We start from the raw sequence: 25,857 nt of genomic DNA on the forward strand, positions 1-25,857 counted from the left end.
TCGTGCTATTATTGTGAAAATATGAGTGATTTTTCATCAACTTTAGAATAGTTTTTTTAGGTTCTTAAACGTTAGAGGGGCTTGAAAACGTGGAATGGAGGTTTACATTTATATTATATGGGATTATGGGGAAATTAGTGTGTTACTGTTGTAGTCAGAATTTCACATTCCTAACTTAAAAAGTCACATTTCTAACTCAGAATGTTGTGCTGCATTCCATTTCCAGTCGGAACTCGGAAGATCAGAAGTACCGGGCGTGTCTTCAAATGGTGTGTTTCCACCTAGTGGAATGTTTTGGTATGACAGAGGTGAAACAAGTACTGAAATATTCTACAAGTAAAAGTACCACTATTTTGATTTAAAAAAAAAAAAAAAAAAAAAAAAGTACAGGTAAGTACTGATCTAAAAATGTACTCAAATTAAAAGTGTTTAAAATTATTATTTATTCAGAGTAAAAGTTACTTATAGTTACTTTTTTCACAAATTTGGGGTTCTTTCTTGAATGGAATGGAGGTTTTCGTTTATATTAAATGGGATTATGGGGAAATTAGTGTGTTCCAGCTGTAGGCAGAATTTCACATTTCGAACTGGGAAAGTTGTGCTGCATTCTATTTCTAGTCGGAACTCAGAATATCCGAGGGTGTGTCACAGGGCGTGTCTTCAAATGGCGTGTTTCTACCTAGTGGAATGTGTCGGTATGACAGAGGTGGAAAGTGTACTGAAATATTCCATTCGAGTAAAAGTAACAATGTTTTTGATAAAGAAAATAAAATTAAAATACAAGTAAAAGTACTGGTCTAAAAATGTACTCAAGTAAAAGTTACTTATAATTACTTTTTTCACAAGGTCGGGGGTTCTTTCTTGAATGGAATGTTTACGTTTATATTGTTTATAGTGCGTTCCAGCTGTACAACACATAAGTTTACTCATCCCATGTGCAATATATATAATGTACTTTACATAAGTGCAATATACAGTACATATACAATATCTCATGTTCACTCCTTGTTCATATTGTAAATATCAAGCCCATACTACATACATATTCTGGTAACTGTCTACAATGTACGTTCTTTTTAACTTTTATAGTCGTATTGTTAATATCGTTCCATATTGTACTTTCATATATATGGAAATGCATCTTTATTATTTATTATCTTTATCTTTGCTGCTTTAATTTGACAGGACTTGCTTATCTTATCTTAGTCAGAATTTCACATTTCTAACTCAGAAAGCTGTGCTGCATTGCATTTCTAGTCAGAACTCGTTTGTCCTTGTATGGAATTAGATTTGTTTCAATATTTTCAAACATAATTTCTTAAGAAGTAAAAAAAAGAATCAATTTAATCATTCAAAAATATTGTATTTTATTGTGTGAAAATACACCTGTTCTTTGCGCTCCCTGATTTGTTCTTTGCGCTCCCTCTCAGGCTTGGAGTCCCTGTCCGTCTTGAAGTCGTCCCCCGTCAACATCTGACAAAATAGTTATAAATATCTAACATTTATAATCTGACAAATGTTAGATATTTACAATTATTTTGTCGGATGTAGGCGGGGAAAACTTGGGGAAAGAGTTCCAGACAGAGTCTCCAAGCCTGTGATGACTTCCAGTCTATAGAGCTGTTGCTCCAAAACTCAGTGGCCAATCAGCAGGCAGCTTCCTAAGGCCCGCCCACAAACAAAAAAAACACGGTGCAAACAAATCAACAAATCAGGGAGCGCAAAGAACAAATGAGGGAGCGCAAAGAACAAGCGAGGGAGCGTAAAGAACAAGCGAGGGAGCGCAAAGAACAAGTGAGGGAGCGCAAAGAACAAGTGAGGGAACACAACGAACAAATCAGGCTGCGCAAAGAACAAGCGAGGGAGCGTAAAGAACAAGCAAGGGAACGCAAAGAACAAGTGAGGGAGCGCAAAGAACAAGTGAGGGAACACAACGAACAAATCAGGCTGCGCAAAGAACAAGCGAGGGAGTGCAAAGAACAAGTGAGGGAGCACAACGAACAAATCAGGGTGCGCAAAGAACAAGCGAGGGAGTGCAAAGAACAAGCGAGGGAGTGCAAAGAACAAGCGAGGGAGTGTAAAGAACAAGCAAGGGAGCACCAAGAACAAATCAGGGTGCGCAAATAACAAGTGAGGGAGTGCAAAGAACAAGCGAGGGAGTGCAAAGAACAAGCGAGGGAGCGCAAAGAACAAGTGAGGGAGCACAACGAACAAATCAGGGTGCGCAAAGAACAAGCCAGGGAGTGCAAAGAACAAGCGAGGGAGCACAAAGAAAAAGCGAGGGAGCGTAAAGAACAAGCGAGAGAGCACAAAGAACAAATCAGGGAGTGCAAATAACAAGTGAGTGAGCGCAAATAACAAGTGAGTGAGCGCAAAGAACAAATCAGGGAGCACAAAGAACAAGTGAGGGAGCACAAAGGACAAGTGAGGGAGCCCAAAGAGCAAATCAGGGAGAACAAAGAACAAATCAGGGACAAAGCACAAAGGACAAGTGAGGGAGTGCAAAGAACTAAATATTGACACAAATCGAATTCCATACACTTCCTGCCAAAATGGCGCCGTTTTGGTTGCATGGCGTCAGCTAACAGAGCTCTACATAAATAAAAAACAGTCCACAAACCTATTTTGTGATCATTCACACACAGGAAATGGTAGAAATTAAACAGAACCAAAGTGTTTTAGCATTAGCGATTTAGCAGTACCACTTGAACTTACCTTGAGGATCCTCAGCTGTAGGTTCTGTTGTTGAGGAGCTGCAGAATTCATCTCCAGGCCTTGGATGAGTCAAAGTGGCGATATTGCATCAAACCACATGGTATGAGTGATCTTCAAAAAATGTCTACTTACATCATACTTACACAGAGAGTATGATTTTTTTTTTTCTCCTGCAGGCAGAGCATGATAGTCCACTATTGTTCACTAATTCATTCTCTGTTGGTGGGGTCTGTGCATTATGTAACAGAAGAAACAAACCCCTGTAGCCAGGCCTTCAAGTTCAAGCTCTCTGCATGGAAACCGTACAAAAGGCGTTTTCACAGTAGGGAAAAAAGCACAGGTGTGACTTATGAAATGATTTATTTTGACCCCTGAACTGGACAGAGCTTTTGTTCTTCATCAGAACCTGACTGCTGTGATGAAGGCTCTGAAAAATGACAGCATTGCTGATTTACTTCCACGTCAGACAATGCCACATGTGACTGGTGCTTTGTGTGTGTGTGTGTGTCTGTGTGTTGCACAACTTGGGAAGTTGTTTTTTTTCCAGGAAGAATGGAGATCCCAGGAGATGGAACTGGAACTGCAGAACACAAAGCAGAAGAGCATGAAACTGAAAGAGCGGTGACTCTCATCCCAGTGTAAAACAAATGAGTCAGCAAGAAATGACCTGATGTCACTGGTGAAGAAGGCGTGGAAGTGTGAATCATATATGACACTTTACTCATATTAGCTACGCTGTGTCATGATATGCTATTTGGTTGCATAATTAATAGCAGTCAGATTTGATTGTTTTTGAAGTGGCAGATGCAAATCTTTTTTGTGGATTAGCATAAAAAAGCAATTGCCGTCTCAGTCTCAGTCAGAATATGCACCATAAAGAGGAAGATAAAGGAAGGAAAGACAGAATGAATGAATAATTATATAAATACATGAATAAATTATTGAATGAGTAAAAAAAGAATAAATGGCTAAATAACTAAATAAATGTATAGATATATATCAATTTGGTCTGTATTCCTTTTTAAATTAAATTAAATAACATTTTTAAAAAGCCACACGCACAATGTTTTGCACAAGCATGTTAATTGACTGTTGAATATCAAACTCACTTAATACTGGTATAATTTCGACAGGTCCTAAAACATTTGCAAGATGGCAGTGGCACAACTTAAAAAAAAAAAAAACAGCAGAATAGAACAGGGCCATTGTCAAATTCCTTATTAACTGCTTTGACAAAATAAAACTCCACTTGGCTTACAGATGAAAAGTCAACTCACCAGTCTTTCATTTTCATATTTTTGACTTTTTGTTGCTAATTACTAGAAAACAGACATATCATCCTTTTTATATTCACTAACTGACATTCATGGCTAAATAGCCGTATAATATCACTATGAGTGTTCAACAAAACGCTTTGTTTCACTTCACTTCCATATATTTTCCATTCCAAAAACCAACACCAGAATCAATAGCTGTCGGGAAGATCCACCTCCAGCTTTGAGTGAGGCCACCTCACATTACTTTTATCTTCCCAGGCTTTCGTCACCAACCGTCCTCCTCTGGCCACACCCCCAATATTATTCTTTGGCTTTTATCTCCATCATGTGTCCCCTCAAGAAGACTTTTATGTGTTGGAACATAAACTCAAGGAGTCAACTGCGGTACCAAACCGCTCGGAGATAATCCTTACCATTACCCGTAAATTACCCCTTCAGAGAATGATGGTGAGTTTGGTGCATCTGATGCAGGTTTTTTGTTTTTTTTTTAATCATAAATGGCTTCACTCCTCAGTAACTGATGGTGTCCCACAGGGGTCTGTCCTAAGACCACTCCTATTCATTCTTCAAATCAATAGTTTCTCACATTTCAATTCAAAATCAGTCACAGAACCTGTTCATGGTTTGCAGGTCTCTTTACAAATATCTGGGTTTTAAAGTGCTGACATATCGTTGCTTAGTTGGGCTGACTTGTTTTTATTTATTTATTAAACCAGATAAGTCAGTTGAGAACCAATTCTCTTTTACAATGACAGCTCCCTTAGACTGGAATCATCTGTAGGATCTGCTCATATTGGACTCTTTGAGGCAGGAACATCTGGCTGTAGAGGTTCCTGTCGATATTGTATTGACATTTTTTATGTATGCTGTGTGTTTGAATAGTCTATGACTTTTATCTTCTGATGCCTGCCTGAGTCAAGACACTCATACAAAGAGTTTTATTTCTGTTTTTTTGTGTTTTGATTTCAGGGTTTTATTCTTTTACTCGCTCTGATCCCAGCAGCCATCTGTGCACCGGTGTTTCGTCCAGACGACTGCACTGACGTGTACAATGGAGGCTCTGAATACAGTGGTGTGTACTCCATCTACACAACAGGACGTGTCCGGGTCTACTGCGACATGGGCTCTGATGAGGAAAGTGTGAAATGGACTGTACGTATTGTTCCATCATCGTTTGTATATTTACATTGTTGTTCTATTCTTCTATCACTGAAGTGCTGCTCGTCTAATGTCATGCTTCTCTGCCCGCTAAAAGTTAATGGTTCCACACAGTTTTTACCATCTGCTCCATTCTTGTGAATGTGGTGGATATGTGCACAAATCCATGAAGGAGTTTCTCCAAATGTGGTTGGTTGGTAGACAGACAGGTAGGTAGATAGATGGATATGTAAGTAGGTAGGTCAGTCAGAAGGAACTGTGACGATCTCAGTTTTACGACCAGTATCATCATCTATCACCAAAAAACAATGATTGATCATGCCACAGCTGGTGATGGATTAGATTGGAGAACTTCCACCTAACACAGAAATCTATTGCAGGTGATTCAGAGAAGAAAAGACGGCACCGTGAACTTTTATTATGGATGGGACCAGTACAGAACTGGATTTGGAGAACCATCAGGAGAATTCTGGCTGGGTAAGAGTTGAGACTTTATTGCTTCATCACAGCTCTCATCAAATGACCCGAGTCAATCTCTCTGTCTTTGACTGTCCCTGCGTATCAACCTTGTCCTCCAGGACTGGAGAACATCCATGTCCTTACTCAGAGGAAGAGCTATGAACTGAGAGTAGACATGGAGGACTTTGAGGGCAACAAGGCCTACGTCTATTATTCCACCTTCTCTGTGGGTCCGGAGGAAGACGGCTACAGGCTTCAAGTCGGTGGCTTCAGAAATGGAAGACGTGGAGATGTTGCTGGTGAGTCTTAGTATATCTCGGCAGGAATGTGCTGACTGATCCAAATATTGATTTGGTGCCAAAATCTGGCAGTTGGAATCAAATCAACACCATTTTGGCAGGAAGCCACGCAGCTGAAATCAATAGACGTACATTATATAACAAGCGGCACGTATAGCCGGTAATATGTCAAGAAAGCTGTTGTTGCCTGGGAAAAGCAAATTGTACAATATTTCATTTATTCCAGAATCGTGCAGCCATAGTTATCTCAGGACTGGAATCATGTCTGCTCTGGCTGTTTTCATTCTCATGAAAAGCACCAGGGGGCAGTATAAGTGTGACAGCTTCTGTGATATGAAGTCATTATTTTATTCTTTCTTTTTTATTCAGGAGATTCATTGATTTACCATGATGGTATGAAATTTTCTACATTTGACAAAGACCAGGACCTCAATGGACAAGAGAACTGTGCTGGGCTCTTCCGTGGAGGATGGTGGTACAACAACTGTCACTATGCTAATCCTAACGGTGTTTACTTTTCGGGCCACGACTCACCCTACGGGATGGGAATCAACTGGACGACTTGGAGAGAATTGTATTATTCTCTGAAGTCAATCGAAATGAAGATACGACCCAAAGAGTGATATCAGATGTCAGATTATCACGCTCATCACATGCGCTGCCTGGCCAATAAACAGCCACACACACTGTAGGACAGTCTTTTGTAGAGGTTGACCGATATGGGTTTGTTGATTTTTCTTTTTTTCTACAAAAACATAACATCTAGGGTGATTTTCTTCATTTCATTTTTCTTTTTGGGGAAAAATGTGATGATTATTGTTGATGGGGGAGAAACATCTTTGTTACTAACTTTCACCAGTAATCCTTGATGATGTTGTAACATCTTACACTGGCTGGTGTGATAATTTTGATGTTATGCTTTTCAGATTCTTTACTATATTACTCTGATGATTGATTTGGTGTTTTTAATTAAGAATAGAATAGCAAGTATAATCATTATGATATCTTAGTTTGATGGTGTTGAAGAATGCTTTACGATTCTGGGTTGTTAGAATTGATTCTTGTTTTTTTTTTAATTATTTTATGATGTTTAGTAACTGTGTGTGGTTTGTTGTTTATTGTGCAAGTAATTGTGTAACTCCTTGTTGTAACCACTGGAGGGCAGTGAGCACTATCTTAAATGTTGTGTGATGAATAAAGATTTCATAGGTGGAACAGCTTTTGCAATATTGTGTTCAAAGAGAACAAACCAAGCAGCACTTTAATTTATTTATGGATCTATTGACAAAATTATTACCCAAATAGGAGTGTTATTAGTTAAGCTGTTTTCCATAAACACACACACACACATGGAGCCCCCAAAAACATCAAAAGAACCAAGACATGTGGGACTAAAAAAGAAAAGAGACGTTAACATGAACCAAAACAAGTCAAAAAGACAAACCACCAAAGACAGCTTGCTTCCCACTGGTGGTACATGTACCACAGTTTGAGAACCATGGAGCTACTATATAAAAATATGCACATCACTTCTTCCTGACAGATTTTCGTTTATTTTTACCAGGTTGCCATGATGATTTCATAGCAAAATAAACCCCTCACAGTAAATGAGTAAAGCAGCATGTCATCGTATGATATGCAGATTTCTTTCATTTTCAGAACTTGATATCAGATTTACTTTTAGCTTGTGTTTTCTTCTTTTGCATCTCTGTGGCAGAAAGCTGTTTGAAGATTCTGTGACGCCACTGTAAGTGATCACACAGATTCAAGGACCTTCCAGGACCAATTCCCTCAAATTCAGGGACTGATTGTACTGACACAGCTTAAGATGGGAGGGCAACTTGTAACTGCTGCTTCATCCGTGGCATCCACTTTTATTGATTTGCAGCACGCTCTGCATCTGGACAAGTGAGGGTCATTAGGTTATTAGGTGAACCGAGTCAGAGATGAGTTAAGTTGAAAAGCTTTTTTGGAAGCAGCTCAGATGGGAGGAGAACTGAGAGATGTTACAACATCATCATGGATTACTGGTGAAAGTTAACAAAGACGTTTCTCCCCCACCAACAATAATCATCACATTTTTCCCCCCCAAAAAAAAGAAATGAAGAAAATCACCCTAAAAAGTTATGTTTTTGTTCCCCTAAAAATAAATAAATAAAATAAACAAACAAAAACTCCCATAGTATCATCATCATTGGTCACAGAAAAAAAGAAAAATCAACAAACCTATATTGGTTAACCTCTACAAAAGACTGTCCTGCAGTGTGTGTGGCTGTTTATTGGCCAGGCAGCGCATGTGATGAGCGTGATAATCTGACATCTGATATCACTCTTTGGGTCGTATCTTCATTTCAAATGACTTCAGAGAATATTCATGTCCTCTCCAAGTCGTCCAGTTGATTCCGATCCCGGAGGTTGAGGTGCGGCCCCATAAATAAACACCGTTAGGATTATCAGCGAAACAGCCTCTGTACCACCATGCATGGTAGAGCTCAGCACAGTTTCGTCCATCGGTGTCCTGGTCTTTGTCAAATGTAGAAAACTTCATACCATCATGGACAGTGAATGAATCTCCTGAATAAAAAAGAAAAGTCAGCGGATCATTTCATCAGGACACGAGAAAGTATCTCGTGCGCACCAGAAACGTTTAGTTTTTTTTTCGATGTCCCTTTAGGGGCTCCGTAGTTTTGGAATCCCAGGCAACAACAGCTTTCTTGACATATTACCGGCTATACATGTCGCTTGTTATATAATGTACGCCTATTGATTTCAGCTGCGTGGCTTCCTGCCAAAATGGTGTTGATTTGATTCCAACTGCCAGATTTTGGCACCAAATCAATATTTGGATCAGTCAGCACATTCCTGCCGAGATATACTAAGACTCACCAGCAACATCTCCACGTCTTCCATTTCTGAAGCCACCGACTTGAAGCCTGTAGCCGTCTTCCTCCGGACCCACAGAGAAGGTGGAATAATAGACGTAGGCCTTGTTGCCCTCAAAGTCCTCCATGTCTACTCTCAGTTCATAGCTCTTCCTCTGAGTAAGGACATGGATGTTCTCCAGTCCTGGAGGACAAGGTTGATACGCAGGGACAGTCAAAGACAGAGAGATTGACTCGGGTCATTTGATGAGAGCTGTGATGAAGCAATAAAGTCTCAACTCTTACCCAGCCAGAATTCTCCTGATGGTTCTCCAAATCCAGTTCTGTACTGGTCCCATCCATAATAAAAGTTCACGGTGCCGTCTTTTCTTCTCTGAATCACCTGCAATAGATTTCTGTGTTAGGTGGAAGTTCTCCAATCTAATCCATCACCAGCTGTGGCATGATCAATCATTGTTTTTTGGTGATAGATGATGATACTGGTCGTAAAACTGAGATCGTCACAGTTCCTTCTGACTGACCTACCTACTTACATATCCATCTATCTACCTACCTGTCTGTCCACCAACCAACCACATTTGGAGAAACTCCTTCATGGATTTGTGCACATATCCACCACATTCACAAGAATGGAGCAGATGGTAAAAACTGTGTGGAACCATTAACTTTTAGCGGGCAGAGAAGCATGACATTAGACGAGCAGCACTTCAGTGATAGAAGAATAGAACAACAATGTAAATATAGAAATTATGATGGAACAATACGTACAGTCCATTTCACACTTTCCTCATCAGAGCCCATGTCGCAGTAGACCCGGACACGTCCTGTTGTGTAGATGGAGTACACACCACTGTATTCAAAGCCTCCATTGTACACATCAGTGCAGTCGTCTGGACGAAACACCGGGGCACAGATGGCTGCTGGGATCAGAGCGAGTAAAAGAATAAAACCCTGAAATCAAAACGCAAAAAAACAGAAATAAAACTCTTTGTATGAGTGTCTTGACTCAGGCAGGCATCAGAACATAAAAGTCATAGACTATTCAAACACACAGCATACATAAAAAATGTCAATACAATATCGACAGGAACCTCTACAGCCAGATGTTCCTGCCTCAAAGAGTCCAATATGAGCAGATCCTACAGATGATTCCAGTCAAAGGGAGCTGTCATTGTAAATGAGAATTGGTTCTCAACTGACTTATCTGGTTCAATAAATCAATAAATAAATAAAAACAAATCTGAACCCTGAACAGGTTCTGTGACTGATTTTGAATTGAAATGTGAGAAACTATTGATTTGAAGAATGAATAGGAGTGGTCTTAGGACAGACCCCTGTGGGACACCATCAGTTACTGAGGAGTGAAGCCATTTACCTACACTGAGAACCACAAATGCAGTGTCTTTACTGAACAAATGATTAAAAAACCCAAAAAAACCTGCATCAGATGCACCAAACTCACCATCATTCTCTGAAGTGGTGATTTACTGGTAATGGTCAAGATTATCTCCGAGCCGTGTGGTACCAGTTGACTCCTTGAGTTTATGTTCCAACACATAAAAATCTTCTTGGGATGACTCATGATGGAGATAAAAGCCAAAGAATAATATTGGGGGTGTGGCCAGAGGAGGACGGTTGGTGTCGAAAGCCTTGCAAGATAAATATCAAATGTAATTGGAGGTGTTTATCCAGAGAGGCGGTGCATACACCCATTAACACAAAATACGTTATTCAGATACTTTACCTACCTGGATCACTGAATAACATTACTAGATAACCATAAACACTAGTTTTAACTTGAAAACAAGTGTTGAAAATGGGCCTCACTCAAAGCTGGAGGTGGATCTTCCTGACAGCTATCGATTGAGACACAGCTCAAATGAGCCATCTGGTGTTCGTTTTTGGAATGGAAGATATATGGAAGTGAAATGAAACAAAGCGTTTTGTTGAACACTAATAGTGATATAAAAGTGAAATTTAATGCATGAGAAAATACAAATGGCACAGATGTTTCTAAAGCAGGTGCATTTTTATAGCCTGGTGTCTTCCTTGCATGAGCGTGTGTGTGTGTGAGTGCCGACCTGTCTCCGTGATTTTTTCTGCTGTTCAGCCTCTGAAGTCAGTCAGTCGTCTGGGCAGGCGTGCGATCACAGTTGTGAAGCTATCACATCATCTTTGCCCCCACACCTCCTCTCGCACCACCTAATTCCTCTGGTTTGAAATATCTCTGGCCCAGCGCCCTTTTCCGCCACACTTAAAGCATGTTCAGGGTCAAGGTCAGGTTGATGTGGGGATGTGTGTTCCTCTCTTTCCCGCATCACAGTCTCTGTATCTGCCTCTGACGCTTGGAAGGAGTCTCTCTTTGTAGCAGAATGCATGATACATGTTACCAATTTTCTTGTGTTTGTTCACTTTGGGTCATCTTCTGTTCGTTGAGAATTCCTTGTGCGTGTGAAGCGTGGCGTTCTAGTCGAGCCGGGCGTGCACAAGATTTTCACGGCAGATGCAGTTTCTCCCACCGTCCCATAGACCCTCGCTCATAGTTGTCAGGGCTTTCCACACCACTGTGTAGGTCGTATGCTGTCATGAGGCGCGCCAAGTAACTTTCTGCAGTTTCTCCATCCCGCTGATGACACGCCACAATCTTGGCCATGTTGATGACGTTTAGTAAATGTAATAAATAATAAAGAAACATTTAATAAATGTCATCAACAACACCAGCAGCAGCTGCACTGTAGCCTTATGAAGATATTATTTTGTATGGTGTGATTAGGTCAGGACAGCTACAGTGACATTAAAGGGCCACTTCACCCATAAAACATAGAGTTTACAGTCATGTTTACACACATGCACAAACATGTTTTACCAGGAAACCATCCTAAATATAAGACACTTTAAGAAATGACCTGGAACTCAAAATTAACTTTGCTAAACATTTTTTCAGATGAAAAATTGTATATCCTTGTAAATTGTATATATATATATACACACACATATATATATACATACATATGTACAGTGCTTAACAAATGTATTAGTCCGCCTGTGTTAAAAACCCCCAGAGAATATAAGAAAATCACTATAGTTTGACATCAATCATTAATCAAGAAATAATAAAAATTTAAACAATAATAACAATAATAACAATAACAATAATAATCATATTTTAGTATTAAAAAAATCATTCCAGTTAAAGAGCATCTACATACTGGTGTGTTAACCATTACAGCAACATAACATATTATTTTGATAATTACCTATGACGTTTGAATTTAGGGAAGCTGTGGCTTTGGGTGGTGGTGTAATACAGTACATTTGTTCTTATTTTTCTGAAAGAGTGTGAATAGAAGTCACGTCCAGGGCTGGTTCTAGGCAGTCAGAAATGTGACCGACCACAGTGAGGTGGCAATCCTGAAAATTTAAAATAAATAGATAAATCCAATAAAATAAAATATCCTTCATCCAGATTTATAAAGTATTTTTGTGTTTGTTCTGTTAACTCCATTTACCTTTGGGGATTCATACATGCCACCCTGCCAAGACCTCTTGCCACCGCTTTGCCACCCCATGTGGAATTTGAGGGAAGAATGAACATGAATAAGTCTGTCCATTCAGGGTTGAAAGCTCTGTTTTTGCTGTCCACTTTTCTCGTCTTAGAAAGTGCTAAGTTAAATTAAATAAAATAAAATTAAATTAAATTAAATTAAATTAAATTAAATTAAATTAAATTAAATTAAATTAAATTACTTTTATTTTTTATAAATTAATTTTATTTTTTTAAAAAGCCACACACGCAACACCGTTTTGCACTTTTATTTTGAAGGATTTACTCCCCGGCATAGGCGAAAAACGGAAGTGAACTGTCGGAGTCACCCACGTTTTTTAAAATGGTGGCGAACGAGGAAAAACAACAGGGCCATAGAGCCGGCGCTTACAAACAGAAAAATAAAGGACACAAACATGGCAAGCACCGGACGAAAGGCGAGATCGAGAGAGAAAACAAAGGTAAAACACGTGAAATTACATCACAGAAGTGCGGCCTCGTAATGGCCGGCGTTCGCCCGTTAGCTGTGTGGCGTTAGCTTGTGGCTCTGCACTCACACACACACACACGTGTTGAGATTTGAGTGGAACCAAATACAGCAACATTAGCTGTCACATTAAAGTAAACCATAGAATTTATTGTCTGTAAATCTGAGAATTTAAAATTATTATAAACACGTGAAGTGTCGCTAGTCCTTGTTGCAGGACTGTTCTGTTGGATTGCAATGTACTGACACTATTATAGTGTTTACTATTATTATTATTATAATAATAAAACACATTAGAATACTGTTAATTCATAACAGCTGCTGTTATTACTACTTGTGCATAGGTGTTACTGTTGTCTTTACACCTGCTGCAGTTTCTTAGTTTATTTCGGTCACAGTTATTAATAACAGATAAATGCAGGTACATTTGTGTTGACACACATTAAACGCACATTCTTATAAATCAAATAGCAGCATTCTGCACATAAACAAATAGACACTGAAATGGTGTAGGCCGAAGCTCAACTTAATCGTTATTTATAGTTAAATCTGATCTGCAGCAGCCACCAAGACACATACAAATACCAAAAGACGAAGAACTAGTGCTGCATTGCCTAATGGATTCTTTGATTTTTGATTGATTTCTTAATTCATTGCCAGCTGTTTTCATATCGATTTGATAAGTTTGAGTGTTTTTACTTTTTTAGGACACGCTCATTGTGTTTTTAGCTTCTTAAATGTGAATATTCTTTATTTCTTTGCTCCAGATAAGACATTATTATAATATAGGTATTCTCTAATTCACTAAACCTTGTTGTTTTATCTATAGAATGTCTGAGAATGTTTATCAGTGTTTCCCAAACCTCTCAAATGTTTTGCAAAGAAACTATTCTTATAATATTCATAATTTAAGAGGATGAAAAATCCCAGAAACTTGTTTTTATAAGGAAAATATTTGATGATTAATTATAATAAATTATTATACAAGATATATCAGTATAAATTCATTCGAGCATGATTTTTGGGAAAAGTGGCAGCCCTATTCTCCTCCTGACTGGTTCTTATCAGCTGTGATTCGACGATAAGCTGTGAAGGAAAAGCTCTGTTAAATAACTACATTTCAGTTTCTCTTTTTCTGTCTAATCATGGGTGCACTGCCTTGAGATCATGCACGTTGGGATTTGGATGTGTACATTTCCTTCTGTCTGACTTTAGAATGATCCCTATAAATTGTCTCACAGGGAGAGTGTCAGTGACAACTCTCACCAAAAAACAGAGGAAAGAGCATAAGAGAATGGACAGAAGACACAAAGCCAGCCAGCTACGCAGGAACAAGAAAGACATGGTAACATTTCTTTTCATGTTTAGAATCACTTAAATCTCCCACCTGTTGTGGTTAATATCTAATACACCGTGTTTGTTTAGGTCCTGGCAGAGAAGCGGCGTTTAGGCAGCAGGGACGGTCCTCCTCATTTGGTTGCTGTGGTGTCTCTGCACGCTGCGGTCGACGCCGGTGTCGTGACCAAACTGCTGCGCAGTGAAGGAGCTGGAGGCGTCGTACACCAGGAGAGGTGTATCACAGGCGTCAGTGACAGCTTTGGGCTGATTCTGCCTCGATTCAAACAGAGGTTGACCTTCTTGAGCCAAAGCACCGGTAAGAAATGAGTGATTCTTCAGCCTCTTAAATGTAAATATTGATTTCAAAACAATTATTTCTACTGTTGCTACTGTTTTCCTTGTTGTCATAGACCAGCACTTTGTTTTTCCTCTCTGTTAAACATTTTCCTCTCGCATTTTCCTGTGTGTTTGCTCAGCTGACCTGCACTCCCTGCTGGACGTGGCAAAGATTGCAGACAGTCTTGTGTTCGTGTTGGACTCCACTGAGGGCTGGGACAGTTATGGAGACTACTGTCTCTCCTGTCTCTTCGCTCAGGGCCTCCCCAGCTACGGTGAGTAGCAACACTGAAAAAAACCACGTTTTATCGACTGTGAGTGAAATGCAACATAAGTAATAACAAGTAATAGAATAGAATAGAAATACTTTATTCATCCCCAAGGGGAAATTGTTTCAACGTAGCAGCAATACAAACAAATATTATAAACAACGTGGACAACTGTAATTAAAACACCATACAAGCTTATATACATGTATGTAATTTAATGTTGAATGTAAAACACTTTGAGCTGCATTGCCTTGTATGAAAAGTGCTATATAAATAAAGTTCAATAAATATTGCTGGCATCATTATGACATGATATTAAGCGGTGGGTTAAAAATTAGCATTCTATACAAATACACATGAATTGTAACTAAAAGGAGGATAATGTAATCTAAACTGTTGTCTTTTTTTATTCTTTGCATGAATGTGTTCCTTTTAGCGCTGGTGTGTCAGGGCATGTCCGATCTCCCCGTGAAGAAGCGTGTGGAGTCGAGGCGATCGCTGTCAAAGATCACAGAGATCCGTTTCCCCGACTCTCGTCTCTTCCCTGTGGACTCGGAGCAGGACGCCACTCTGCTCCTCCGACACCTGAGCACTCAGAGACAGAGGAAACTCGGCTTCCGCTCCAGGCGATCTCACCTCCTGGGTCAGCACGTCACTTTTACACCCAACAGCCCCGCCGAGGGCACGGGGGGAGGTGGAGACACCGGCTTGGGGACGCTCCGCGTCTCCGGTTACGTCCGCGGTCGTCCTCTGCGTGTGGACAGACTCGTCCACATCACCGGACACGGAGACTTTACCCTCAGTCAGATCGATGCACCGTCAGACCCTCTTCCTGTCAACATCACGTCCAGAGCAGGAAAACCTGGAAAAGGAGGCGAGGTTGACATGATGGTAAGTGTCTTTTGTTATGACTTAGATTTTAAGCTATTAATTATTTAATGACCAACATGAGACATGTGACCAAAAATATGTAGAGTCAATCAAAGACAGCGAAGGGGTGGGTCTTTGCCTCTGATTGGCTTTAATCTAGATATTCCTTATATATTCCATTTTAAACATAATTTAATCTTGTTCTAAAAGCCGTTAATCTGTTTTATGGTAAACATAAATTATTCCTCTTATAAAAGCCGTTAATCTGTTTTATCGTAAACATAAATTAATCCTTTTATAAAAGCCATTAATCTGTTTTATCGTAAACATAAATTATTCCTGTTATAAAAGCCGTTAATCTGTTTTATCGTAAACATAAATTAATCCTTTTATAAAAGCCGTTAATCTTTTTTATCGTAAACATAGATTAATCCTTTTATAAAAGTCGTTAATCTGTTTTATCGTAAACATAGATTAATCCTCTCATAAAAGCCGTTAATCTGTTTTATCGTAAACATAAATTAATCCTTTTATAAAAGCCGTTAATCTGTTTTATCGTACCATAAATTAATCCTTTTATAAAAGCAGTTAATCTGTTTTATCGTAAAAATAAATTAATCCTTTTAGAAAAGCTGTTAATCTTTTTTTATCGTAAACTTAAATTAATCCTTTTATAAAAGCTGTTAATATGTTTTATCGTAAACATAAATTAATCCTTTTAGAAAAGCTGTTAATCTTTTTTATCGTAAACATAGATTAATCCTTTTATAAAAGTCGTTAATCTGTTTTATCGTAAACATAGATTAATCCTCTCATAAAAGTCGTTAATCTGTTTTATCGTAAACATAAATTAATCCTTTTATAAAAGCCGTTAATCTGTTTTATCGTAAACATAAATTAATCCTTTTATAAAAGCCGTTAATCTGTTTTATCGTAAACATAAATTAATCCTTTTATAAAAGCCGTTAATCTGTTTTTATCGTAAACATAAATTAATCCTTTTATAAAAGCCGTTAATCTGTTTTATCGTAAACATAAATTAATCCCCTTATAAAAGTCGTTAATCTGTTTTATCGTAAACATAAATTATTCCTCTTATAAAAAACGTTAATCTGTTTTATCGTAAACATAAATGAATCCTTTTATAAAAGTCGTTAATCTGTTTTATCGTAAACATAAATTGGATTATCCTGTCATGTGTCTCAGTCTCAGGACGCAGGTGAAGACGAGGCTCCGGTGCGAGTGTTGATGACAGCAGACGTGTCCTGCAGAGAGAGTCTTCAGACCGAGGCTGACGTTGATCCCATGGACGGAGAACAGACGTGGCCGACAGAGACAGAGCTGCAGGAGGCTGAAGGTGCCGTCACATTACAGTGTTTTCTTCTATCTGCTGTATTATAAAGTCGTAAGAGCCTTTTGGAACTCCCTCCTCCCTCAGCTGTGACTTTGTGATGCAGTTAATCCTGGAACATACACCTGTATACACCGGTTAACGTTTCTTTGCTGCTTGTGTGTTGTTCAGAGGCGAGGAAGCACAAACGAGTGATGAAGGTTCCTAAAGGAACGTCAGATTACCAGGCCACGTGGATCGTCGATGACGAGAATGATGAGGTAGATGAAGAAAGCAGCGATGATGACGACGATGAGGATGACATGATGGACGAGGCAATGGACGGCGGGGACGATGAGGAGATTGACTCTCAGGTACGTGTTCAAGTATTTTTGGGGCATTTTTAGCCTTTGTTACAGGAGGTGGAGACGGCAGGAAATGAAGTGGGAAGTTGCAATATTTTCTATATCTCACACGACCCACCTGTGGTCCCCGACCCAGTGTTTGGGACTTACTGATTTATCTATAAATACAAGGATTGTCTGTCCGTTAATCACCTAACTGTCCAATAGTTTGCTTGACAGGCTTTAAACTTGGCAGGTGACAGAATCTAGAAAATATTCACTTTAAAGAAGCTGAAAAATGACAGAATCTAGAAAATATTCACTTTTAAGAAGCTGAAAAATGACAAACTAGAAAATATTCAAATTTAAGAAGCTGAAAAATGACAGAATCTAGAAAATATTCACTTTTAAGAAGCTGAAAAATGACAGAAACTAGAAAATATTCACATTTAAGAAGCTGAAAAATGACAGAATCTAGAAAATATTCACATTTAAGAAGCTGAAAAATGACAAAAACTAGAAAATATTGACATTAAAGAAGCTAAAACAATCTGAAATTCTGTTTTAATAATGAAAAAACTCTCAAACCGATAAATCAATTATCAAAATAGTTGACGATTCATTTAGTAATTGAATAATAATAACTGATTATTCGAGTAATTGTTTTGTTTATTTTAGTCTTCAAACAAAGCAAATACAAAAACACAAATAAGAATTCGTGGATGTAAAGGAGCAGTACAAGGTACAAAAAACAAAATAACCTTTGATTTGTGCTGCTCACAAACTACGGCTGCATCAATTAATCGATTACTAGGTTAATCACCAACAACTTTGACCATCGATAAATCAGTATATTTTATAATCAGTATATTTTTAGTGGTTGAAACTAGTTTCTGTGATTTGTCAGCTTCTTAAATGTAAATATTTTCTGGTTTCTTTGCCTCATATAACAAAGAAATCATTAGTTAATCATTTTTGGTTTGTGGAAACACCGGTCAACATTTTTCAGCATCTTCTGGCCCAAACAGTTCATAGATTCATCCAGAAAATAATAATTAAGAGATGAGTCGATGATGAAAATAATGATTAGTTGCAGCGCCATCACATACAGACAAACAAGATAAATCTCCTCTGTGGAAGAAATTGCTTGAAATATATGAAAAAAATCAGTTTATTAGATAAAATTCCCAGCATTTAAATGATTTAGTTGGTCTTTGTTTATTCAGCTGCGTCTTGTTGCCGTAGCGACAGTGTCGGGAGGCCGGGCTCATGTCTCGGAGGAAGACGGGGAGAGAGGACGGGTCACGTGAGGGGACACCTACGTGACCCGTGGTCGGTTCACCTCGCTGTTTGTTTGCGCCACAGTGCCCGGCAGCTCGCACCAACAATAGTGTTTGGAGCGCGAGTCCCGGGAGAGAGAAGCCTCCCCACTTCCTGTCCTGTGAAAAGAACTTCCTGTCTGGACGAAAGGGAGGAGGGGGATGGTTGTCCGTTGATTTATTTTCAGCACCGCTTGAAAAGAAGTCGCGGGGGCAGAAGAGGGTTTATTACGATCTGTGTACGTATTTCTGAGAGCCTAACAATAGGAGAAAGGCTACTTCAAATGATTATTCTGATTATTATTATTGTTATTATTATTGCAGCAGCAGTAGGGATGTTGTACAGGTTGTGAATCAGCCTCATGCTGAGCGATTTCCCCTCCTGTGTCTGGATCCCAGTGTAATTTGCCCGTCACGTCGTCTTTCATGACTCATTTCCAGATACAAACACTTATACAAACACATATTCCAGGAGTCTGGAGACGCTGGACGTCGCTCTGTGTGGACTCAATGTTGCATTTACATTTATTATTATTGTTCGATTCTTTAGATTCAAGTTTGTTGTTTTTCAAATGAACGTCGCCTGAAGTGTCTCTGCTGTCTGGGACAAATTCCCTTGTGTGACAATAAAGTTTATCTAGAATCTTGAATATTTATTCTCTCAGCTCAAATCTGTCTTAAAAACACTTTTCCTATTATTACTGAGCTGATGTTATTTGGATTTTACATTACTAAATTTTATATATATGATTTTACATTATAAAAATATAAATTCGTGTAACAATCTTTCCCCCTCTAGGGCCGCAATGTACGACAATTTTGATACTAGTAGTACTAGTAAAGTAGTTCTCTTTTAGGATAAAAATTACGATTTGGCACAAATCAATTGGGTTTTTTTTGGGACTAATATTGACTTTCTATCAGAAAATGATATCATAATCAAATTTGGATGCAAAATATGACTTTTTCCCCGCGTGTGTTGTGTGCGTGGGTTTTCTCCTGGTTCTCCGGCTTCCTCCCACAGTCCAAAAACATGCACTATGAGGATTAGGTGGATTGGTCACTCTAAATTACCTATAACCTACCTAAATCGCCCTATGTCAGCTGAGATTGGCCTCCCGTGGAGGATAAAGCGGTAGAAAATGTACGGATGGTTGGATGCAGAATGTCTTATTGACTGGTTTTCTTGTTGCTCAGGATCCTGGTTCCTGTGGATCAGAAGGTGAAGATGATGAAGAGGAGGAGGAGGAGGAGGTTTGCTCCACAGAGCGACCTGGAGCAGACCAGCGCTATGATGAGCACATGGATGAGGCTGCAGAGGAAGAAGGTCTGAAACGTTACCGCGAGGCTCGAGCCAATGAGATGTTCCCAGATGAGGTGGACACGCCCCTCGATGCGGCGGCCAAAACCAGGTCAGTTCTGATGGTTTTTTTTTATCTCAAGGCCCCACACAAGAGAAGGAGTTTAGGAGATCGTATCGGCTTTTTATCCGACTTAAGAGACCTAAAATCGCTATTTTTAAAGAGTGAATTACGCCACACTTGCATTTTCACATTTATAACTTAATTAATCTGTTAACTAATTCATTAATTATATTGCAATTAAGGGTATTTACAGAACGTGTGATAGAAAAAAGACATTAAATATAAATATGATAAAAACTCTACTATAACGCTAATAATTAGGCTCTAAATTAAACAACTGTTATCAAGTGACTTTGTAAATATAAACCTGTTCATTACATGTGTTTTTTTAATCCATATGTATAATATTTTGTGTATTTGACAAATGTAATATCACAAAAATATGGTGATTATCAATGCAAAAGCCTTTAACCCTTAAGAGTTCCTTTAAAAAAAAAAACTGACTAATTTCTTCCTAGTGGCAAAAAATGTCACCTTCCCAAAAACTGCTGTAAAAATAATATATGAGTCAATCTTTTGAAACCTTTTCAGCCTGAAACATACGTATCATATATAAATAACTTTATATTTGATATTCTTTAAAGATTTTAACCCTTTAAGAGCCACTATGTTTACACAACTCCACAAAGAAAACTACAATAATTTCCATAAAATACATTCCAAGGAGAATTTGATTATAACTATTATTAGGCCCTGAGATGGGTCAAAGGCTGAAGTAATATTTTCAATTGAAAGATTGAAAATATTAATATATAATGTTTTTACAGCTGTTTTTCAGAGGGTGTAGTTTTCTGCCTTAAGGAACTGAGATGACAGTTCTAAATCTTTCCCAAAATAAGTATCCACTGGCAAATATGAGCTATATTCATTCAACACAGCCAAAACAGGCTTAACAATAATAAAACACATTGGCATGAAATGTCCCTAGGAACTGTCAAGGGTAAAAACCAGGAAACGTCATCACAAATTCCAAAACCTAAGACCAGATTTTGTCTCATGTCCCCATATTTGATCAAATATGGGTATACTGTATTGCTCAGCCTTGAATAAATGTATTTTTAAGTGTTTTAATCGTGTGTTTGTAGGTTCCAGCGTTACAGAGGTCTTAAAAGTTTCCGCTCCTCTCCCTGGGACCCGATGGAGAACTTACCTCTGAATTACTCGCGCATCTTCCAGTTTCAGAGCTATGAACGCACTCGCCACCGCATACTGGCCGAGACTGCGGCAGAGGAAGAAGGAGCCATGGTTAGAAAAAGAAAATGGTTTCACGTGTTTACTGCCCTTTGTTTTAATAGATTTAAATGTGTGTCTTCATCATCATCATCATCATCATCTGCTGCTCGTCTTGTTTCAGGTCGGCTGGTACGTAACGCTGCACATCACTGACGTGCCGCTCTCTGTGATGGACAGCGTCCAGTCAGGCAAACCTCTTGTGGTGGTGTCGCTCCTGCCTCACGAACAGAAGGTGTGGCCCACAGAATCATAATCAATGTTTGGTCCATAAAATGTTGTTCTCAAATGTTTTGTTTTGCCCAACTTCATTTGTCCACCCTGAGGAACCGCGACGGTCTTCTTGTATCATTACTAAAAACCTCTCTATCTGCGCTGGTGATTTTTCCACAGATGTCCGTGATGCACGTCCTGGTGAGGAGACATCCCAGCAACATGGAGCCCATCAAATCCAAGGAGGAGTTAATTTTCCACTGTGGATTTCGGAGGTTCAGGGCCTCGCCCATCTTCTCTCAGCACACGTCAGGTACGACGCATGAACCTTAATGTGTTTTTATTTAAATGATAACTCCAGTACAGAGGAGTAAGAGGAACAGCATTAACATATGTAAACAGTCTGAAGTGATTCTGTGACGCAGAGAAGCAGCTGCAGCTTCATTTATTTATTCATTTCACTCCACTGTGAATTTTTTAGTTAAGGAGCTGGCTAATGATTTAGCGGAAGTTGCAAGTGATGTTCCGTCTATGTACATAGTCCATTGTCTTTGTTTAATTTAATTACATTTACATTCATGTTTGTGGCATTAACTCAACAACACAGTCACTTAATAATTTGTGATGGAACCAATTCAGCTGCTGTATCGTTAAGGAATATTTGACCCAATATTCATGTTTTTGTTGTTCCATGAAAGAATTATTTGTTCAGTTAAATAACTAAGCACTGATACTGCTCTACCAATGCATGTCTGCTTATGACAAAACACAGTATTTGTATTTGTATGAGAGACAGTTTCTTAAGATTATCCAAAGTTTCCTCTTAATTCTCATTAATTCTTGCTATTCCCAAACTAAAATTCCCATGGAAAGATTCTGGAAATTTACTAGGACCTTTCAGCCCCTTTGTTACCCTAATTTCACTACAGAAGAGACTAAATGACCTCTTCAGTTGGACGCAGGAAAAAGTGTATTTATTTATTTATACTGTATTTATATATCGGTATCAGTATCAGTTATGGGCCCACATTCTCCTGATCCACAAAAAGACCAATATCATGCTTCTCTACTACACTGTATCAAAACAGATAAATGAGCTAATGTGGTGTTCTCTTCTTCTTCAGCTGACAAACATAAGATGGAGCGTTTCCTCAGAGCAGACGTTCCCGCCGTGGTGTCCATTTACGCTCCCATCACATTCTGCCCTGCAGGCGTCCTGCTCTTCAAGCAAAGGACCGACGGTGAGGTTCATCAAAGATTCATTTTCTCAATTACATATTAAAATATTTTCCACTTCATTTAATCGTGGTCCCGGTTTGTTGTCCCTGTTGTCGTGTGTGTGTGTGTTTCCAGGAGACATCCAGGACCTGGTGGCCACAGGAAGTCTGCTCAGCTGTGACCCTCGGCGTGTTGTACTGAAGAGGATCGTCGTGAGCGGACACCCGTTCAAAATCAACCGGCGCTCTGCTGTTGTCCGTTACATGTTCTTTAACAGGGGTAAGTCAGTAAAAAAAAAAATTGTTTTGTCACCAGTTTTGGAGGGATTACACAGCCTGGAATATGTCACTTATTATAAAAACATTATTAATGTGTTTTTTTTTCTTCTTAATTTTGTGTTATTATTGTAAGTCACTTTGGATAAAAGCGTCTGCTAAATGACATGTAATGTAATGTAATGTAATGTGTTGTATCACTTTTTTAAAAGATCTGTACTCTTAGCACCTTAAGTCCAAAAATGTCCCATCTATTAAACAATTTATTTTTAACATCAGCCCTGATCATGAAAACTAAGTTAATTATTAGGGCCCGAGCCATGAATGGCAGGGGCCAGGACGGCTATAATGGATTAAAAAATGTATATTGAGTGTGATGGATTACCAGGGAAACTGCATCGATGCCAAACTTGAACTTAAAATTGGGTCAAAATGATGTTGAATTGTAAAAAAACAACGTTTTTTTTAATGTTTGAGTGGGTACATTTTTTGTACTTGAATGTAACAATTTGTTTTAAACAGTATTTTATATATATATATTTATATTTATATACATGTATGTATGTATGGGTATGTGTATATATATATATATATATATATATATATGTATATGTATATGTATATGTATGTATGTACTGTATGTGTGTGTATGTATATATATATATATATATATATATATATATATATATATATATATAGTAGTAGTTTTATATTTTGAAGTCTCACATCATTCCTGCTTAGGACAATACCATGTCTAAAAACTAGAGCAGCATTGTTTTAAAACGTTTGACTTCTCCGTTTCATGATTTTGTTTTTTTCTGCCTGTGACAGATGACATCATGTGGTTCAAACCAGTGGAGCTGCGAACAAAGTGGGGTCGTAGAGGTCACATCAAAGAGGCTTTAGGTGAGAAAACAAAACAAAAAATCTGAAACAGCACATTTTTGATTTTTGCAGTAAAAACAGTTGGAATGGTGGATTCAGTGGAGGAGAGGAGGAATCTGTGGTTCTCCGCAAACACTGCATCGTTTCAGATAGACTTCATTCACACCCTTACCCTTACAACCTTACAAATAATGAAGAAACCAAGAAGTATTCACATTTGCTGAAAAATCTGAGAAATTTGATGTAATTATGAAGAAAGAACCACAAATTGATTATTAAAATAGTTGACAAGTAATGCAGTGATTGATTAATCCCTGTTCTTTGTTTTTTTCCCCTGACAAACCTGTACATTTATTTATGTTTGTATTCATTTTTCCCCCTCAGGAACTCACGGTCACATGAAGTGTGTGTTTGATAGCCAGCTCCGTTCTCAGGACACCGTCATGATGAACCTGTACAAGCGAGTATTTCCTCGCTGGACGTACGACCCGTACGTCCCCTCGTCCTCCCCCTGGGAGAAGAGGGAGGGCACTGTGGACATGGACGACTTGGACATGGACTAGTTAGAGCGCTGAAAATGCATCACAGAACCACAGAACATCTTTTCACAAACACATCGTTTTCATCACGTTTATAAAAATAAATCTATAATTGTGATCCAAAATACCCTCTTTTTTACATATATTTCTGTATTTATACTGAATTGTATTAGTTTTTTTATTTGAGAGTATGTTTTCTACCACGTATTTCACAGGTTATTGACTTGTGTGTGGCAAAATAGCTCAGTACTTTTCTTGTTTTAAGGGACGAAATCTGCCAATAGGGTCAACACATTTAGCTTGGCCTGAATTAAAGTGTAAATGGTGTCACTTACAGACACGTTTTTGCCTTAAAACTGGAAAAAATAGGCAAACATTAGCGTCCTATACAAACTAGGGTTGCATTCAAACACAGAATTGCATAATAATGTTTCTACCACACATTCAAGGCATTTTTAGCTTGTTACTGGTTGTGAAATGTTAAATTAAGCTTTAATATCTGAAGACATATTTAGATATTCGCAAAATTTGTTTTCGCAAGATTTTTTTCTCTTTTTTTTGACAAAAAAATAAAAACAATTTCCAAGAAATTAAGTTGTTGAAAAAATCATCTCCATACTATAACTTTATAAATACTACCTAATCTATGTACTTTCAGGTAAACCTGACAGATTTGACAGATTCAAAATAGTTTGGAATTAAAGAAAAGCATTTACGTCTGCACTGAAAAAACACGACAGAAAAACATTGATTTCTCAAATAAAAATAAAATGTCATGTCTTTCCTGCTTTTGTAAATGTAGAGTTTATTGTAAATGAGAGGATCTTGTAGCTGTTGAGCCTGTTTTGACCACTTGATGGCAGCATTTATTAAGAATGCAGAGTTTCCTCAGCTCAGCTGTTTGGAGAACAGTCACAAATATTTCAGTGAACACATAAGTGTGTGTGTGTGTGTTCTTGTATTTGTTTCCTCTTTTTTTAGGTCTTTTTTCTGTCATGGAACAGGACCAGCAGTCCTCATGGAGACCAAAACCCGGTCCTAATGAGGCAGAACATCATTAGGATGAGGTCACATGTTTGAGTAAGTAAGTAATTCTCCAGGAAATGAATGTAAGTCGATGAAGTGTGTGTGTGTGTGTTTTCACTCAAAAAGAGCTTTATCTAAGAGTTTAAATCCAGTTAAACTGTATTTCTATATTAAATTTGTGCATATGAAAACAGAAGAGACAGAAAAACTGACCTAAAGGTCTGAAATGTTGATACTTCTATTAATTTTTTTGTCTTTATCCATGTTTTATTCCTTACACAGTAAACTTTTGCAGTGTTTAAACGAGTCACATCAAATTAGGACCAGATCCACTCCAGAAAAGTGGTTAGTTTAACTATTTTTATTATTTAAGTAGCAGTTAAAGAGTGTAGTTTACTCTTATACTAAATATATATTTTT

At 38.3% G+C, this 25,857-nt stretch overlaps 3 protein-coding genes across 3 annotated transcripts; 2 read left to right on the forward strand and 1 right to left on the reverse strand.

Annotated features, from left to right (window-relative positions):
• The first annotated feature begins 4,251 nt into the window (after positions 1–4,251).
• Positions 4,252–7,251, forward strand: LOC131462400 (microfibril-associated glycoprotein 4-like). Its single transcript, XM_058633588.1, has 5 exons — positions 4,252–4,439; positions 4,962–5,144; positions 5,531–5,627; positions 5,729–5,908; positions 6,278–7,251. Exons 1-5 carry the CDS (start codon positions 4,434–4,436, stop codon positions 6,529–6,531), a joined length of 720 nt encoding a protein of 239 aa, XP_058489571.1. The 5' UTR covers positions 4,252–4,433; the 3' UTR covers positions 6,532–7,251.
• Positions 7,252–7,356: 105 nt separating this feature from the next.
• LOC131462908 (microfibril-associated glycoprotein 4-like) lies at positions 7,357–9,980 on the reverse strand. Its single transcript, XM_058634474.1, has 4 exons — positions 9,559–9,980; positions 9,076–9,172; positions 8,795–8,974; positions 7,357–8,482 (listed from the first exon to the last, which is right to left on the reverse strand). The coding sequence occupies exons 1-4, from the start codon at positions 9,589–9,591 to the stop codon at positions 8,235–8,237; spliced, it is 558 nt and encodes a 185-aa protein (XP_058490457.1). The 5' UTR covers positions 9,592–9,980; the 3' UTR covers positions 7,357–8,234.
• Positions 9,981–12,639: 2,659 nt separating this feature from the next.
• tsr1 (TSR1 ribosome maturation factor) lies at positions 12,640–24,538 on the forward strand. Its single transcript, XM_058634862.1, has 15 exons — positions 12,640–12,795; positions 14,063–14,166; positions 14,247–14,475; positions 14,636–14,770; positions 15,201–15,655; positions 16,841–16,991; positions 17,157–17,338; positions 19,825–20,039; positions 21,137–21,296; positions 21,406–21,516; positions 21,675–21,807; positions 22,619–22,735; positions 22,848–22,991; positions 23,819–23,893; positions 24,257–24,538. Exons 1-15 carry the CDS (start codon positions 12,678–12,680, stop codon positions 24,433–24,435), a joined length of 2,508 nt encoding a protein of 835 aa, XP_058490845.1. The 5' UTR covers positions 12,640–12,677; the 3' UTR covers positions 24,436–24,538.
• The last annotated feature ends 1,319 nt before the right edge of the window (positions 24,539–25,857 follow it).

Source organism: Solea solea, chromosome 7 (genome assembly GCF_958295425.1).
Source record: "Solea solea chromosome 7, fSolSol10.1, whole genome shotgun sequence".
NCBI classification, from domain to species: domain Eukaryota; kingdom Metazoa; phylum Chordata; class Actinopteri; order Pleuronectiformes; family Soleidae; genus Solea; species Solea solea.

Excerpts from the sequence above, each read along its gene's own strand:
- LOC131462400 (XM_058633588.1), top strand. Across the intron at positions 5,145-5,530 it reads AGGAAAGTGTGAAATGGACT|GTGATTCAGAGAAGAAAAGA; the intron begins GTACGTATTGTT and ends AATCTATTGCAG. Across the intron at positions 5,909-6,277 it reads AAGACGTGGAGATGTTGCTG|GAGATTCATTGATTTACCAT; the intron begins GTGAGTCTTAGT and ends TTTTTTATTCAG.
- LOC131462908 (XM_058634474.1), bottom strand. The coding sequence starts at position 9,591 with ATGGGCTCTGATGAGGAAAGTGTGAAATGGACT. Across the intron at positions 9,173-9,558 it reads AGGAAAGTGTGAAATGGACT|GTGATTCAGAGAAGAAAAGA; the intron begins GTACGTATTGTT and ends AATCTATTGCAG. Across the intron at positions 8,975-9,075 it reads ATCAGGAGAATTCTGGCTGG|GACTGGAGAACATCCATGTC; the intron begins GTAAGAGTTGAG and ends CTTGTCCTCCAG.
- tsr1 (XM_058634862.1), top strand. The coding sequence starts at position 12,678 with ATGGTGGCGAACGAGGAAAAACAACAGGGCCATAGAGCCGGCGCTTAC. Across the intron at positions 12,796-14,062 it reads GATCGAGAGAGAAAACAAAG|GGAGAGTGTCAGTGACAACT; the intron begins GTAAAACACGTG and ends ATTGTCTCACAG. Across the intron at positions 21,517-21,674 it reads TCCTGCCTCACGAACAGAAG|ATGTCCGTGATGCACGTCCT; the intron begins GTGTGGCCCACA and ends ATTTTTCCACAG.